General features: G+C 41.5%; 1 protein-coding gene across 2 annotated transcripts; it reads right to left on the bottom strand.

The window, feature by feature from the left end:
- Window positions 1-2,448: 2,448 nt before the first annotated feature.
- fgf8a (fibroblast growth factor 8a) lies at window positions 2,449-9,920 on the bottom strand. 2 transcript variants are annotated; one of them, XM_042433832.1, is made up of 5 exons: window positions 9,257-9,920; window positions 9,114-9,150; window positions 8,046-8,226; window positions 5,746-5,852; window positions 2,449-3,545 (listed from the first exon to the last, which is right to left on the bottom strand). In XM_042433832.1, the coding sequence occupies exons 1-5, from the start codon at window positions 9,286-9,288 to the stop codon at window positions 3,261-3,263; spliced, it is 642 nt and encodes a 213-aa protein (XP_042289766.1). In that variant the 5' UTR covers window positions 9,289-9,920; the 3' UTR covers window positions 2,449-3,260. The 2 variants fall into 2 exon arrangements, with proteins under 2 accessions (XP_042289766.1, XP_042289767.1); XM_042433833.1 differs by having other exon boundaries at window positions 8,046-8,193.
- Between the last annotated feature and the right edge of the window lie 3,478 nt (window positions 9,921-13,398).

Here is a 13,398-nt window from a genome sequence, read left to right as displayed (position 1 = left end):
ATCAAACTTTGAGTGTTAACCAAAATTTCTGGTCTTGGGTCACTTTGGATTTTGGATTTTGGATTTGGATTTTGGATTTTGGATTTGCATTTTTTCTTTTAATTTAGTTGCAATAGTCACAGGTACAAATTTCAGACCTGTGAAGACTCCAATTCCAAACATATACTGTAGTCTTCTACTGTAGCAACTGTTCTATGGAAACAACATGGAAGACAGTGATGGATAGCTGGCCACATACAGCTAACTGACTAACAAGCTGACACTATGTAAACGCCAAATTAATGATCTGTAAAGTATATGTGACGAAATGTCAAAACCAATAAATAAGTCCACTGGAGCACTGTTGACTGTGTGGCAGCTCTCTGCCTTCATAGCATGTGTATGTTCTAGCATTAGTATATAGCATTACAGATAGCTCAGCTGGCACTGGTTCTCACATATAGTAGGCAAAAATGTTGCTTTAAGATAGTACATATTGAAACAAATGTATAGTATGCTCTAAAAATTGACTTATAGGTCGCAGTATCCAAGTTTTAAAATATATGGTGCACAGAAGGGGTCATGATGTGGTTAGCCTAACTTAGCAAAAAGACTGGAAGCAGGGGGAAACCGCTAGCCTGGCACTGTGCAAAGTTCAAAAATACACCCACCAAAACCTCTAAAGCTCACTGATTAACATGTTGTATCTTGTTTGTTTAATCTGCACACAAACAGACATGTAAAACTAACAACTTGATGTTTTGGAGGTAGTTACTTGCTGGAACTATTTTGGCAAACAACAGTCGGGTGAAATGATTGAGCATAACTTCCTGAAGTCTTCTCATCACAGTGAGGTTTCCAGATTTGGTACCACTGTACCAGTATAGAAACCAAAAACTTATCGTTTGGATTAAACAATAAAATACGTTGTTAGCATGTACTCCAGAACGACACACAGAAGTGTTTTCTGCTCTGACAGACCAATCAGCAGAACCATGTCAACTGCCTCTGCCTTCAAAACCATCCCAAATTACTGTTGAAAAAAAGTATGATGTGACAAGGCTGTTGTTAACGTTTGCTTAGGTTTAGGAAACATCTTGGTTTGGGTTTAAAGTACTACTTTGTTACTTCGGTAGGGGACCTTTGTCATCATGGTTGCAACCACGTTGTTAAGGTTAGGGGACAATTGTGGTGATGCTTTAAAATAATCTTGTGTTAGTTTGCAGTTAGAAAGGGGAAATGAACAGTATTCTCCCATGTTAAGGTCTGATGTGTTGTTAATCCCACACAGACTTTGTTGCTCTACAGTGTAGGGTTACTTGAAATTTGTAATCAATAACGGGTTACATATTACTCATTGTAAAAGTAATTACATGACTTTACTCATTACTCAGCAGCAAAAATAACATGTTACATTACTCTTAACTTTACTTTCATTACTCAGCCGCTGGCCCAGTCAAAGTTTGCTTCAAACAACTCAGTCACGACTCCAGCAGAATAATTGTAAAATCAAACATTTTAAACATTGAATACAGCGAAGAACTCACTAATGAACACATTAGTGTCTCTGCCTGGTCATCACTCCTTTTTATGCTCAAGTTTAATGACTCGGTTATGTATCAAAGGTTTCTCATCTCCCATTAATACAGAAATGCTGTTCATGCACAGAGTTCTGGAGTTTCTGTACTAACATCAGCTTATGCAGCCTTACTGGAACTTTGATGCTGTTGAAATTCATTAAATGAACCTCCAAGATTTGTATTTGAAGCTGCTGCTCTATAATAATGTCACCTGATTTCCTCCTTTGCTCCCGTCACTGCAGCCGCTAGAGGGCGCTGTCACTTGAACGTAATTACATGTTGTTTTGGGGCACTTGCTGAAATGTCCTGGGAGGATGCCAAAACTTTTGGCAAATATTTCCCTCTAAAACCACAAATTGACAGATTTACATTTAAACAAATGAGATCCAACATGTTAATCAGCGAGCTTTAGTGGGGTTTGTATGTATATTTTTGAACAGAGCCAGGCTAGCTGTTTCCATCTGCTTCCAGTCTTTATGCTATGCTAGGCTAACCACATCCTGACTCCTTACTTAATACACAGACATGAGATGGATATTATTTTTATAATAAGTGTATTTCCCAGAATGTTGACCTGTTAATTTGAAACATTGGATTGTAATATCTATAATGAACAAATGGCAGCCTATTCAAAACATTACCAGTGAGCGTCATATTCCACCTGGAAGCCACAAAACAACTAGAGCAGCAGGTGCACAGATGGTTTCATACTAACACTAGGCTTAGTTAGATACAACTAAGTATGAAAGTGTTGATGATAATGGTGGTCAGTAAAGTTATGTGTTTATCATGTTTCACAAAGCGGTCCAAAGCAAGCACGTACCAAACAAGAGTTTAATATCAGTATTCTAATGTACATTTATTAAACATTTTAAATAAATATTCCGTCCTTAAAATTATTTTACACATCCTCAAATAAAAATATATTTTTATATGTATAAAAAAGACATACAAGGGGCAACAAGAACACAAGAGGGTGAGGGTTAGTGGGTGTGTCAAGGGGTTCCTTACACTTCAATGCATTTTCTACACATCAACTTTACAGTCAGAACAGGAAACCTGTGATTATCAAATGTAGCTGCCCCGTTGTTCTATCAGATGCTCCTAAAGCTCTGTTTGCTTTAACTGTGTGATACAGAATGATCTGGGTCATGATGCAGCATCTAGCAAGAGGCTAAACCCTGCAGTGTTACCACCACGTGGTTATGCAACGTTTACTGAACCCTGGCGCTCTCCAACACAGTGTGTGACAGTTTGTGTCTCTGAACGCAGCGTTCCCTGGCAGTGCGGTCAATCAGGGCCCTTCAAGTCTCCTTGAGCAGCAGGCAAGAGTCCAAAAAACGACTCCACTGGTCAAAATGACATAAAAAAAAAACAATACAACGCACTCTACTAAGATGTCCCCGATAAGTCAATGAGTTATGTGCATCTAAAAACAAACTTTCTTTTGCTTTTTTACACAGGTCAGTACTAAAAGTCTGGAGTACAAAAATAGATTTCACATGTTTTTGTCTATTTACAGCTTTTTTTTAACTTTGAGAAAAATAGAAAACAAACTACACATTAAGATATAGTAATGCACGGTATAAAAATGTCTCTAGAGGTTTTTTTGGAGAGCAGAGGATTGTGTCGGCTCCTGGTAGTTCAGTCTGTCAGTTTCTCCTCTTTCTCTCTCTGCCTTTTCTATCTTGCCCCCACTCCTCAGCGCTCTGACGAGTATCGTGTACGTTTAGTCCTTTGACTGAAGGGGTAGTGGATGAAGTCGAAAGGCCGGTGGTGGCTTGGGTGGGCGGGCTGCTGGCCCTTTGGCAGCCTCTTCATGAAATGGACCTCGCGTTGGTGCTGGCGTGTCTGCGAGCCTTTCCTTGGCCGCCCGCGGCGAGTGAAGGCCATGTACCAGCCCTCGTAGCGGGCGTTCCTCAGTGCTGTGTAGTTGTTCTCCAGCACAATCTCAGTGAAGATACAGTCTCGGCCTTGTCCATTTTTCTGCAGAAACACACACAGAAAAACAGTCAGTCGGAATGTTCACAGAGGACAGCTCATTGAAGATTTACAGATGGGAAATATCAGATGTATAAAGGCTTCCCTGTGCAGCCTGTCCCTTACATGTACACACTCACACACGTGCACACACACACACACACACACACACACACAAACACACAGAGCCCTCCCCTCATACTGTACATGCAGCATATGCTACAGTCATTACAGATCAGAGAGAGGGGGATGACAGTAAGCGATGACTCTTCTCCCCCTTCAACAAACATCCAGCAGCCCTCGTGGGTCAGTAGCTGCAGGACGGAGCTTCCAGCCATAAAGCCTTAATCAGCCCCCGAGTGTCACTTTCACTCCTGGTTAGATCTCCTGTTGCATTTGTGGTTAAATTTAACCGAACAGGGCTTCTCAAATTAAGTATCAATCGATAAATCCTTAAATACATCTCAGCAGCTCTCTGCTGTGTTCAATTAAGGCCCCTTTAGATCAGCTTGTTGACTTCAAACAACAATGCAGGACAGGGAGGAGGTGATAAATAAAAAGATGAGTAAACTGTTACCTCCAGTTGGTGATATCATCAAGTAACATTAACATTACACAACTGATCAGTAATTCATTAGTAATAAAATGTACAGTGAGGTCAACTGAAACAGCATCTACTGGACATGGACACACAGTGCTAGTCTACTGTAACAAGCTCCCACCTTTTTGGACAAAATAGTGTGTTAAAAATAGTCATGATGCAACCATGTGCACACACATATCCAAAAGACACACTCTGTTCATTCCTTCTCTCTTCGCACACACATACACACACACACACACACACACACACACACTGTGGTTGGGGCAGGCTGTGACTGGGCCGGTAGCTCAGGGCAGATGGTGTACGAGGCAGGGTGCTGGGTGGGCGGGGGGAGTGTGTGCGGGGGGGTGCAGGGAGGCTGGCAGCTCTGTTTATTAGCCATCACAGTAAGAGAGGGGCACTGAGATAACCTCAGCCTGAAACACACACCTACATACTCTAATAACAGCAACATATACACTGTACAGCTGAGCCCTGACCTGCAGATTTATATTGTAGAAGTCCAGTTTAAAGGCTATAATACAAACATCATGCAAGGCTAGCTATCATTTATCCATCATCAGCCTCTATTACCCTCTGAACACTCTGATCATAGAAGCATCAAACAACTCTCCTGAAATGATGTAGCTGGTCATCGTCCTGAAGTCATGACAACACCAAAATCACACACGAAAGGTTAAACCAGTGCAACACGCTAAACATTTAGAATACTAGGCTACTACTGTCACCTAAAGCAAGGTTTTAAAGATATGGCCTAGAGGCTGAAATGATTCTAAGTGTCTCCTATTGTCAACAAATCCCATGAAAAGACAAAAAAAATATAATTTCCCAAAATAGCTGGTCACTGTCGTTTTTTTCAAATATTACTCAAACAGGAAGAAATAGTGCATTTCTTGGGGTCTATTTTCTGCAGCGGAATGAGATATAATAGGCTTCATATGTACAGATAACACTTGTCAGTAAGATCAATTTGTTGGTTGGTTTTAGTCTTTTACTGGGATTTATTGACAATAAGAAAAATAATGAATGTGCCTTATTGTGTAAAAATCATCATAAACAATGTATGCATCTTGTGTTATATTTGGAACTATTTTAGGTGAGCACTTGTTTGGGTCATTCATTCGCTGTGCAGTGATATCAGGCTGTACACAGTCTTTTATTGTCCAACACATTTTAGTCCTATGGACACAAGGGAAAGTAGTCCCAGCTAGTTCAAAATAATATGGTAATTTAATATATTTACTGTAAATCTTAACGGTCTTCAACAAAACTTGCTAGGGTTATTATTTAAGACCACTGATGATTTAGCTTTAGAGCATCAACAACTACTTATTTTTTAAATTTTCACAAAATGTAGTGTGAGAATTGACATGGAGCACCAAAGAAAATGGACAAATAGATGATTTTGGTCTCAACAATTAAACTTCTGCTCTCAACAATTTGCCACAGGGTTTTCCATTACACCACACAAAACCACGAGACAAACCTTAAATCCTCTTCTAACTGTGCTGCTACAACTGTTGACATTTTGACCTCAGCTTCAATAAGCTAGCCAACCTTTTGCTTCTGCTTCTGCTGGTTGAGATCAATGTTTCCCCTCACCTTGCCGATGAGCTTCCCCCTCTTGTTCATGCAGATGTAGAAGCCGGTCTCAGCTCCCTTGATGCGCACACGGCTCCCAAATGTGTCTGTTTCCACGATGAGTTTAGCTAAAGAAACGAAACAAAAAAGTTTCATCAACAACTACAGCTGATAGAGGGAATGTGAGGGTGGTAAAAAGGTTTTAGCACAAAGTGGCTTTTTTTTGTTTAAATATTTTTAAAACATTAAAACCCGAATGAATGACTTAACAGTGTGCACGCATTTGTGCATGGACATAAAAGCATCGACAACACACGCAGAAATGCTTGAGTGTGTTTCCAAGCATGCATAGTCTCTATCCTCAGACACACACACACACACACATACTAAAACCTGTGGGACCATTCCTGGGGATTTATGCAAGCTGAAATTCTTGCAAAATGATAAAACCACGTGTCTCTCGATTCTTTGAAAGCTAAAGAGGCGACCCTGGCAGGCCCATCAAGAATTCCTTTTCAAATAAATCTGCTTTGCCCTCACACATAAAGCTCCACATTTATCTCTATATCCCGAGAAGTACTGAAAGACACAGGAAATATGGACAGTTGCATTTTTGTGTTGCTTTTCAACAAGATAAAAAACTAGTCTGGATTTATAAATGTGAGTGAATTTGCAGAATGACAGATAATGTGTGTGTGTACAGGTTATTTCCAGTCTGATACACACAATGTGTTTGAATCAGCATTGCAGAAATTGAACAGTCTCACAGATATTGATCCAGAACATTGAAAGCAAATAGCAGATGAGCGTATATAAATTCCATTTTAATCCACATTGTCTCATAAAAATGGTTCCATGGCGTCGGCCACAGGGTTACTGGGGTCACTGGGAATGGTCAGGGCCTTTTCCACCCACCCACTGACTAACCACTACATGTCTGAGAGTTATAGTTGTGGTCGCAACCAGCAGTTGTAGCTGAGCTGAATAACGGGCAGAGTCTGAGTGAAAGAAAGACGTGGGACACACACACACACACACACACACACACACACACACACACACACACATCCCCACTCTCACACTTTCGCTCTCTCATTTCATACAAAATGACTTCAGCTTGTGGCCACACACGTGCACAAGATTACATCCTGTAACAGCTACATTTGAGCTCCCTGCCTGTACAGACAGCAGCATCAAACTATAATCAATACACATTTTATTTCATGAGTTCATGCTCCTTATGAAATTGAATCTACTCTAAATACAACAGAAACTGTAGGCCAGAGCGACTGCAAAGCTTGACGAGGCCAGTTTACGTTCTAAAGCTGGATGGAGTGGGGGTGGAGGAGGGGGGGTTGAGAAGCAGCTATGCAGGAAATGTTCAGGAGGTAGAAGTAAGATGACTTCTAATGGCTCTTCCAGACCTGCGGGATCTCTGGAGGATCATCTCCAGCACCATCTACAATCCAGTGGGCAGTTTCTCTGAGCTGCAAGCCTCTTCCCATCCACCAGTAGTAACTGGGATCACAAATGGTGCAAAGAATGACCTTCTCTATGAGTCACCAAGTCTTTCCTTATTTGGGGAATTTCAGCATCTTGAAACAAGGCAGAATTTGATCAGATCTCTGAATGACTAAAGATTATTAAAGAGATTCTGCATTAGAAATGATCTATCCTCTATTGTTTTACTTACATATTTTCATCTCTTCATAAAAAATAAGAAATAAACATAAAAACTAAATATATGTGTTTTTTCGAAGGTAGGTGGTTTTGCTGTGACAGATTTGCATACTTATGTCATATCTCTACTCTTAAAATGCTTCAGGTCATGAATATACAGCCCTTATTTCACTATGTGAATGACATTATAATATTGGCCTTGAACCACGTTAAAAAAAAAAAAAGTGCAGTGAAAATGTTCGTTCACAGTAGAAAGGAGGAGGAGAAATTAATTCTAGAAACTAAGAGTAAAAAAAATAATACGCTAAAAAAGAACATTTAAATATTGAAATGTTGTAAATGCAGGCACATTTTAGAAGAACTGCATAGAAAAATGAAAGAAATTAAATTCGAAAATCTGAAATGTACATGCTCTGAAGAGACCTTGAAGTGCGCAGTGAAAGATTTCCTTCCGCTCACTGAGCGTAAATCGAAAATGTACATAAAACTAAATAAATCGAGATTATTCGTTTATTGGAGCCAAAATCCAACAAAAATGTTTGAATCTTAAAAAAAAAAACGATACAAAAAATATATCAATTTGAAACTTTGTCTTAATATTAAAAGATATGATGTGTCTTTACTGAATTGCTGGGCCTTACCGTGCACATCTCCATCGTCGGCCATGGCGTTGATCTTCTTGTTGGGCAGGACCTGCACATGCTTGCCGCTGGTCCTGCTGTACAGCTGGTAGATCCGGATCAACCTGCGGCTCACGCGGTCCGTCACTTTGCTCTGCTCGCTTACATGCTGCGTGAAATTAGGCGGGGACTGATTGGTTACCTGTCAGAAATTAGATGTCATCACAATCAGTATGTGTACATTTATCTCTTTTATTCTTATTTTTTAACTGACATTAATTTGCGCAGAAGAGAGAGAGAGAGAAAAAAAAAATCAAATCAGGACTAAAATACTGAGATTGAAGCCAGTCGCTTGCCTTCGGGTTACTGTAGGAAATCTTAATCACAGAGGGGAAAACATATCCTAACGCAATAACAGCTTGTTGTTGTTTTTTCCCGAGTGACAAGTGTAACAAGTTCCAGGAGAGCTGCTGCCAAATGAAATTAACAGCTTCCAAAACAGACGCACGGTGTGATTACAGGTTGTGCGTACAGGAGAATGCGCTCCACAGCGCACAGCAAAAAAAACACTTTATAAACTTCTCATTCTTTAGTATGTGAACTAACAGGTCACTGACGTTAACCTCACACTAACCCTAAATCTTTATTTCTCTCTCTCTCCGCCGCGCTCCGCTGTGATGGAATGACTGCTGCTGACGGAAAACATTGGCCCTCGTTTACTTTAAACCCCACGACATTTTTCACAAGACTCGCAAGCATTTCCCCGTGCCCTGATGCCCACGTCTGTGCTCGCGCGTCCCTGTGCCAGGTGCCGGTCTGTTCATCAGCAACCTGCCAGCAGGCCGCGCGCCCCGCTGCCCGCCGCGCCGTGGGAGCCATCCGATATTGTTGTATCACATAATGTTATGATGATCCCTCACCTTTCCTCCACTCGCTCTTACTGCGCTGTGCATCACCAGCTTTGGTTACCGTTGCTTTTAGAAATTTGTGAAACTAATCATATTTTAGCGTGCAAAATAAAAAAAAAGATGATTCTAAAACATTTATATCTGTATATTTATATAAAAAGGAGTAAAAGCAGTGACGTACCTGAGCATAGTAGCAAAATGCGAATAAGTGTAGAAACCTGCAAAGAAGAAGAATAAAATGTATTAAGTCACTTAATTCAGAGCTGCGTTTAGGAGCATTAACAGTGCGTAAAGAGTGGAAGTGAAGGAAGAAAAAGCACTCACAGATAGCTGAGTCTGGATGGGATGGGTCGCATGATGGATGGAGGTGAAAAGCTCTTCCAGTAGCTAAAATTCTGACCAGGATCCTTTCAGAGCTGCGAAGTCCCGCTGATCTCGTTGGAAATAAAAACGATCAAGTCCAAAAGATTTCACTGAAATCCACAAAAAGGTCAGAGGTGCTGGCAGAAAGGCTCATGAACGCACCACAGCGGACTCATTCTTTATCAAATCAACGTCCATCACAGGCAAGCTCCTGCTCCGCTGAAAAAGGCTGAATAACAGTGATGAATGATCACTGGTAATTAAAATAAAGAGCGTCTGGCTACTGCCAGATGGCTAACACAAAGTTTAAGTGCACTTGCAGAAGCGGAGCTGTACGCTGAAGTTTTGGGAAAAGCGCTGCAGGATTGAATTCTTTATTTTTTTTACTAAGAAGATAAAACCCTGATGCAAAGAGAAAAATCATCCGGACTGTCAGACTTATTCCGTCTGGTTTGTAATCCTCGGCCTTCAGGTGTGTGTGATCCGCTGCAGAGGAGACTCGGGCTGGCTGTGGCTCCTCAGTGCTCTCGGAGTGGCTCGATGCTCGGCTGTGGCAGGACTGCAGGCAGGACGCTCCTTCTCTCCACTCTCTGCTCCCATCCCACACCGCTGTCAAGCCTCTCGCTCGGCGCTCACACACCCCCGGTTAAAATGGCAGGCTGATCTGTTAAGAACAAGCCCCCTTTTTCTGCAGAACAAAAGCAGACCCCCCCCCCCCCCCCCCCCCCCCCCCCCCCCCCCCCCACTCTCCCTTCCCTCCCCCTTTGATTCAAAACATCTTTTTACCTGAGGAGCGGTCCACACTTGGCAGGGGGAGAAAAGAGGCGAGGAGGAGCCTGGCTGCCACAGCCAACACACTAAAATACAATATTACCGCCTCCCATCATGATCATAAACAGTATGTGAGTGCATCAACTGTGTTGTGATAAATCATCAGCTGTAACCTGATGACCTCGCAGACCCTCTCCTCTTCTCTCTGTCCAGCTAGACTCGTGCGTTTCCAGTCTCGGGATGTGCTCAGTGAAGCTGGAGCTGCTCAGCTTTGTGTATTGACAGAGCAAAGTGTGAGACATATTAAAAGGATTACAGGCGATTAGCGTTTTTAAAACACCCTCTCCCTTCATTTGATAAAGAAAGCTGCCTCTTCTCGCCTTAAAGGTTTAACTGAACTGCAGAAAACAAACAGACTTATTCATGACTTAATCCGAAGCAATAAATGAAACTCTAGAAAGCTGAACTGCTTGAAGATGACAGAGTGAAAAATCAATTCATTAAGACGACAGCAGACAGCAGAACTAGGACTGGCCAAAGGATGACACATTCACACCTCGCAGCTTGGTCAATGACATTAAACAGGCCCATTTTGTTTTTGACACAAACCACATTAATTATCTGCAAACCGCGCCCTTTTTATTAACGAACATCCATTGAACGCGACAACTATCACTTAGACTTTATTGATTGATTTGACAATTAATTAGATAACGTGCTTTTCCCAGTATCGGCCACAACAAGAGCACAGAAACTCACAGTCTGATAAATAAACACCATTTAAGGAGTCATTCAATTAGCTGGAAAAGGCTTCAAGTGGCCCATTGAGAACATCACTCTGCTCTGTTTGTAGTGTAAAGCAAGGTCGCTCTGCAGAGTTCACTTTCTCAACCATCTGGACGGTGCAAGGCAGCAGATCAGGAGCCAAAACGCGCATAAAGGCTGGTCCGTTCAGCATTTTACTAGAAGAGTTCATGAGGGTGACCTAAAAGGCTGTGTTATACATCCCAACATTACATCCCAACTGAAGTCTCAAGCATCCCACAACTATGAGAAAAAGCATGATTTCATTGTAAGCCTGTCATATAGGATTATGCCACCAGTGGGCGCTCCAGAGGAGATGGTTAGGTGTGGGCTGAGTCAGTTGGCCCCCAGTGTCCTTGATGGTGTAATACGACAGACAGTATGAAGGACAGTGCAGGCTAGTGAGTGGAGCTCTTCTCTGTATGTGTGACATGCTGCAGTCTCTTCATCTGTTATCTTCTTTACTGACAGGCTTCATGTTGTCGGATGGTTTGTTTTTCTGTTTCCTTCCCTCCCTCCCATTAGCATCTTCTACCCTGTGTGTGTGTGTGTGTGTGTGTGTGTGTGTGTGACTGTATGTGTGTGTGTGTGTGTGTGTGTGAGAGAGAGAGATAGACAGAGTGTGAGGGGTACAAGTTAAACTTGTCACCCCAATGTGAGACATAAAGTGGGTCAGGGTGTGTTAGATGATGTGAGTAAAAGTGGTGGTGCTAGACTAAAAACTGTAATGAAAGCTACTGGACTGTGTGTGTGTGTGTGTGTGTGTGTGTGTGTGTGTGTGTGTGTGTGTGTGTGTGTGTGTGTGTGTGTGTGATGAGCGGCAGGTAGCTGCCACTCTGTACCCTGGCTCAAGGCCTGGCTGCCCTCCCCTTAACCCCAGGAGCCCTGCATCCATCAGCAGCCCTGCAGGGGGCAAACACCCTTCCCCCTCTGCTCCTACTCTCCCTCTCCTCTCTCTTTTATCCACTCATGATCAGGTCTTCAGTGTGGAGTTATGAAAAACATATTTTAAACTGTAAATAAATACATAATTAATTAATAATTGACAATCTTCATCAAAAAAGAGCGTAGGCTATATATGAAGTATTTTTCTAAAATCAGTATTTGGACCATCATGGGACACTGAAACAGCACATTTTAAGAGAAGCTGAATATATTTGTTTCCCCCACAACTATCAACAACCATTTGTACATTAGCAAATATTTTTCAGTTTTAGATCGCTGCCAGCAATCGGTTTCTATCCATTTCAGTATGGTATGAACATACTGTATATTTACAGATACTTTAGTTATGTAATGCATCACTGCTTTTACTGCTTTGAAGTTATATGTTGTTGTGTGGTAATGCATTAGTGACTGATTTTGATAGTTTGCACTGCATTACTCTGCAACAGTAATGTAACTGACAACAACAAAAGCAGACATGATGTCTGTGATGAATTTACAGAACAGGATCATTCTGGTTTATTACAGCATGGGTCTTATGAGCGCTCACCAAGAGCCATCACTAAAAGAAGTCAGATGGGTTAAGAAACAGGAGCAGTAAGGCAATCAGACAGGTTATAAACAAACATCCAGGTTAGTCAAACTTATCTAAAAGAGAAGATGAAGGTGAACAATAAAATTAAAGCCCAAACTGTCTGTTGTAAACATCCATCATAGTTTACAGACCCACTTCCTGCTCATACTGTACTTACTGTGTTTCCAACCTGTCTGACTGCTCCGGTTTCTTTGTTGTAAGACCAAAGACAAGACCCAAGTTATAATAAAACATTTAGATCTCTGAAAACTGAATTTACACTGTAGTGAAATGAAATGAAACTAAGAAGTCCTCCAAATTAAACAAAACATGCACTCCAGTCCATCACATACAAATGCTTTTTGATCTGAAGGCCCTATTGACTGGATGACATCATTTGTCTGTGCTTTCTAAAACAGTCACAAATCACTGACAAATGATGTGGTCCTGCTGATAGGGATGTCATCCTCTATGTGTCGTTCTAAAGGGCAATTACAAATGATGTATTTTGTTGTTTAATTTGGAGGACTTGTTGATTATATTGCCATCACATTTAAAGTAAGGAGTTGCATGTCTGAAAGGGTTTTTCCTTCCCTCTCTTTAATTCACTACCTTGGTTACACCTCTCTCTCCCTCCACACCAATATTCAGCCATCTGCCACTTCCCCTCCTCCCTCTTCTCTTCCTCCTCTCTCTCTCCCTCTCTCTGTTCTCCCTCCATCTCTTTAAAGGGAACTTAGGTATTTTTCAACCTGGACCCTATTTTCCCACCGTTTTGGGTCTAAGTGACTAATGGGGACAAAAGTATTTGAAATGAGTCCAGTATTGAGCGGGAGTGCTTCAGCTGGCAGTCATGAAGCAGGCTGCAATGTAATCCTTGGGGGCAATTGCACCCGTCAAAGTATGTCCACTAAAAGTGCTTGTTTAGCCACTGACTGACTGATTATTATTATAAGTAAAACAAAATAAGTAAAATAAGTAAAAATTAAAGTAAACACAGGAACTAGCC

This window comes from Thunnus maccoyii, chromosome 14 (genome assembly GCF_910596095.1).
Source record: "Thunnus maccoyii chromosome 14, fThuMac1.1, whole genome shotgun sequence".
Taxonomy (NCBI): Eukaryota; Metazoa; Chordata; class Actinopteri; order Scombriformes; family Scombridae; genus Thunnus; species Thunnus maccoyii.
This window is presented reverse-complemented; position numbering and strand designations above follow the sequence as displayed.